Raw genomic sequence first — 4,463 nt, 5'->3', positions numbered from 1 at the left:
TTATCAAGCGATGTACTTTACCATCTCTAGTAAACAGTAATATTAAAGATAATTAATTAGACCTATGATACTACCTTGAGGAACACGGGCGGACTGAGAAAAGAGAGATGAGTAGGCTAGGTTATGATTTACTTTAAAGGTTCTATCAGTGAGCGCGTTAAAACTGAGTTAGTATTTTTGAGTTTGGAGCGGCGTCAGTGGAGGGATGTAGTACAAGAGCCCTACAGGAAAAAAAAAAAGGCAGTTATTTCATCCCAATTTTTGATTACTTAATTGAAAACTATGTATAATTACTAGTCAAATTTGATGAGTCTGCCAAGTACAGTTAGTGGAATAACAAATAGTGACTGTTTGAAAACGTTTAAAAAAAATTATTTTTTATTCGGAGCTCTATATCTTTACAACTACCAACAAAAATAGAAAATCTTAGAGAGCATCATTTAAAGTTGAGTAACTTTGATAAAATGTAAGCCCTAAGAGAGCTATTTACGTCCAATAGTTCTCGAGATATTCCCTTTCAAAAAGTAACATTTCATAAAAATGTACTGAAATATCAGTAGTTAGTTAATTTATTTTCAGAAATCTAAAATGTACAGATAATATGATTCTTCACATTAATGTTAATAAATCTTTTTAATATTTTTCATAATATTCAATACGTAATTGTTTTATTTCCAATTTCTCAGTTCTGTTCTTGGTTACAGTGTACATTTTTTGATTTAGTGTAAAATACCACTGCAATGTTTTAATTTTTTTTGGTAAGGGTATGGGTAATGATTAACACTTTATTTAACTTTATTTAATTTATTTAACTAATATTTGATTTATATGTGTCAACCTTGGACTCAATAAATTTAATGTCTGGTTTCCTCCTTGCCTTAATCTTGGGTTTAAATTTTGTATGATGTTATATTTTCCTTACTTCTTAGATGGTAATGTCATGTCTGTTTATATGAATATTTAATTAACATTCATTAATCCCGTTATATTCCAGATCCAGCAAAGTTTATTATGAAATTTTGTATTTATTTTATTGACTTTACAAACTATAACTAAGGTGTTCATATATACATATATGCATATAACCTCATACATATATGCATTCAATAATTTATTTCATCAGGAGGGTCAGAAAAAAAAATTATTGACAGTTTTGTTTCTTGATTATCACGAGGCAAAAAGAATTCTTAAAAAACAAAACAAAAAAAAAGTTAAATAATATGAAATTTATTTGAAATATTATTTTATCTCTATTTAAAAAAAAAATGGAATATGAAATTCAACGGATCATTTCAAATGACTTTTAGAAAATTATAATCTTTACTTCATGCAATTTGTTTTGAAATATACTTTTGTGATTTATCTTTCATACTTTTACCATGTAGTATATCTTAGGCTTATAATTTTACACATGGTAATTTTTTTTATACAAATAGCAATGTCTCATTTTTTTTTCTTCTCTATATTTTTCAAAATTATAATATTCATTTACCGATTTTTTTTTTTTTTTTAGTTCTGAGTGAGTACGGCTACGAACTGATATATTTGCCATTAAGATACTGCATTTAATTAATATTTGGTTTATTTGTGTCCAGCGTATAAGGATTATCAAGCGATGTACTTTACCATCTCTAGTAAACCGTAATATTAAAGATAATTAATTAGTGTTAATCCTCCAAATATCAACGTCAATAACACCTAAGGATCATTCCTCTCATCTTTCGTGAAAAAATTAAGTAATATTAATTATATCTACAATAATTTTTCATTAATATTTTATAATTGAATATCTAAACAAAATACTAATTTTTTTTTTTAATTTGTAATTTATATGTATAAATTTGTAAATTATATCATCTTTACAGAATCGGTTAGTATGCAATTTCAGTCAGGCCCTTTTAATAATTGATGAGTTTTTTTCTGCACTCTTCAAATTGGTTACTTAGATATTAAATATTTACAATTTTATTCTTACTTTTTAATACTCGTATAAGAATAAAATTTTCTATATTCTTCGTTATTATTTATTACAATGTACTTTACTATCAAAATTAAACTTCTTTCACGATATTCTAAAAATAAAAGAAAATTACACAGAAGTAAATTGATTTCGTGAATTTTTAATTTGGATCAAAATATTTCAAAAAATAAAAATCTTAGTTGTATTCTTAAAGTGAGGAAACTGTTCAGCATTTCATCCTCTTTATGAAGATCTTTAATTCAAAATTGTATCCTGACGCTACACGGCGATGTAGAGGTAAAATTGAAAAGGATTACAAAAAAAGAAATAATATCTAGTTTTTTAATCATTTCAATTAAAATTTCTTGAAAACCGAAAATTATTTATGTTCAAAAATTACTTTAGCTATCAAGAGCTAATCATGTCAACACTAATGGGTTATATGAATGTAAGCTATAATTTCACAAATAAATAGAAAAATAAATAAAAAATATTTAATAATTATAATTAAATGGAAAAATAAAATAAATATCATGATTATTAAAATTTTAATATATCATTTCATTTCCAAAAGTTTAACTTCGGTAGGCCAGTCCAAAGACCATACATTTTTAAAATATTTTCTTATCATATAACGAAAATAAGTAATATATTGTTACTAATTTTTAAGTTGTCTGACAATTTATAATTAGTAATATTGTTTTTTTTTGTCTTGAGATTAATAAATCTTATTTTCTTTTATTAATATATCTTATCTTGTTTAGGTCGACTAGGAGATGGAATTGAAATTTCCCGATCCGTCCTGAGTGAAGAGATTCATTTAATCAAAGGTAAGATTTTTCTTTTTGTATATAAATTTGAATATTTTAGTCTATATGGCTAGGAGTATTTTAAAACAGATTTGAGCATTTTATCATCTGTGAGGCTGTATATATTGAGATTCTTTGAATAAAATTAGCTCTTTTTAATCTTTAAAAAAATGTGTTTAAATATTATCAGTTTTTTAATATTAAATTTTCTTTTTTAATTTTAGAAAATTTAGATAGGTTGGTAAGAGAATTTACATTTGTTTGACTGTAACACAGGAACTTCTTGAAAAATTTGATAATGATATCTTAAAAATATTTCATAATGAGGTAGATAGTTGACCGTAGATTAATGCTTGAAGAAGTTTGTCGAGGGGTGCGGTCAGCAAAGTACTGGTGGTACTGTGGCAGTACACAGTACCACCAGTACTAATCTTCCCTCCTCTACGCCACAACCCCTGATGAAGACCTGAAACTCATGTCGAAACGTCGGCATAAAATAAATAAATATGGTTTTGTTTATTTATGTTGTTCTTTGTTGACCGCACCCTCCGACAAATTTCTTCAAGCATTAAAAATATTTCGAAAAAAATAGTTTATAGGGTCAATATACGTTAAACACGAACTTTCCGAGACTTTAGGTTGTACCGAATTAATCAAACCTAAAATTTAATTTTTAAAAAAGCTATAAATGATTATTTTAAAAAAATAGAAGAAGTTATCAATATTGTAAATTAAACTATTGAGCCAAGTTTCATACAAATCTGGAATGGATGGTGTCCAATTTTTTTTCTATTGGGAGATTTGACATGGAATGACTCTTATTGTATATTATTATATCTCATTTATTATTTATTTTATATATAATAATACATTATATAATTTCATATCACATTATATATTGTCCCCTGAAGATGGTCAGGGAAGGGGATGCAGAAATTGACATAAGTGAAACGTATTTAAATTGCGCAGACGACCAGCCTAAATTTTAAACCGGGGTTGTCTTGATGTGGATGGCCAGCTATCTAATTAGATTGGAGTGGAGTGAAAACATTTAGAGATGAGAGGGTTACAATAGCAAATGCCGAAGTAGGAGATAGAGAATCGGTACTGAGCTAATGTAGTGGACTATCCACATCCAGTCAACTCTGATGGAGGCCTAGAATTTAGGCCGAAACTTCAGCTCAAATAAAATAAGTTTCACTTCTTTGTGGTAATTTATACTTCTCAACATCTTTTCCTCTCATTAAATCAACGGTCATCTATAAACAAAATAACATATTATATTACTTTAAATTATTTTATATTACTACTTTACTTTTGTACTACTATTTATTTTTTGTATCAACAGAAAAATAATTTTGCTTAATTTACTTTATTTATTAGTTCTACTTTAATATATAAGATGACTGCAAGTATTCAAAAGAGGCTAGACCCACATAAATTTTTTTTTTAGGACTTTTTGGCAAATCTAAGGACGCCATTTTAATAAGATCTGGTTCTACGTACATCCACGTAAACGTTCTACTACTGTATTTTGCAAATAGTTTTAGATTAGAACCCCTTAAAACAATTTTTTTTTTTTTTAATAATTTATTTATTGATATTTACAACTGTATACATATATACACATCAAGTAAATTTGCTGTAAGTGATATTATGACAAGATAAAAACATGTGGAGAATCTACCCATTGA

General features: G+C 26.5%; 1 protein-coding gene across 1 annotated transcript in view; it reads left to right on the top strand.

Moving 5' to 3' along the window:
• Window positions 1–4,463, top strand: part of LOC106678541 (thyrotroph embryonic factor) — a 680,455-nt gene that overhangs the window by 185,114 nt on the left and 490,878 nt on the right. Inside the window, exon 2 of the mRNA XM_067048773.1 lies at window positions 2,725–2,790. Within this exon, the coding sequence (XP_066904874.1) occupies window positions 2,725–2,790 (66 nt within the window). The remainder of the gene's footprint in view (window positions 1–2,724; window positions 2,791–4,463) is intronic.

The sequence above is a fragment of the Halyomorpha halys genome, unplaced genomic scaffold (assembly GCF_000696795.3).
Source record: "Halyomorpha halys isolate HHAL.00 unplaced genomic scaffold, Hhal_1.1 Scaffold146.1, whole genome shotgun sequence".
Taxonomy (NCBI): domain Eukaryota; kingdom Metazoa; phylum Arthropoda; class Insecta; order Hemiptera; family Pentatomidae; genus Halyomorpha; species Halyomorpha halys.
This window is presented reverse-complemented; position numbering and strand designations above follow the sequence as displayed.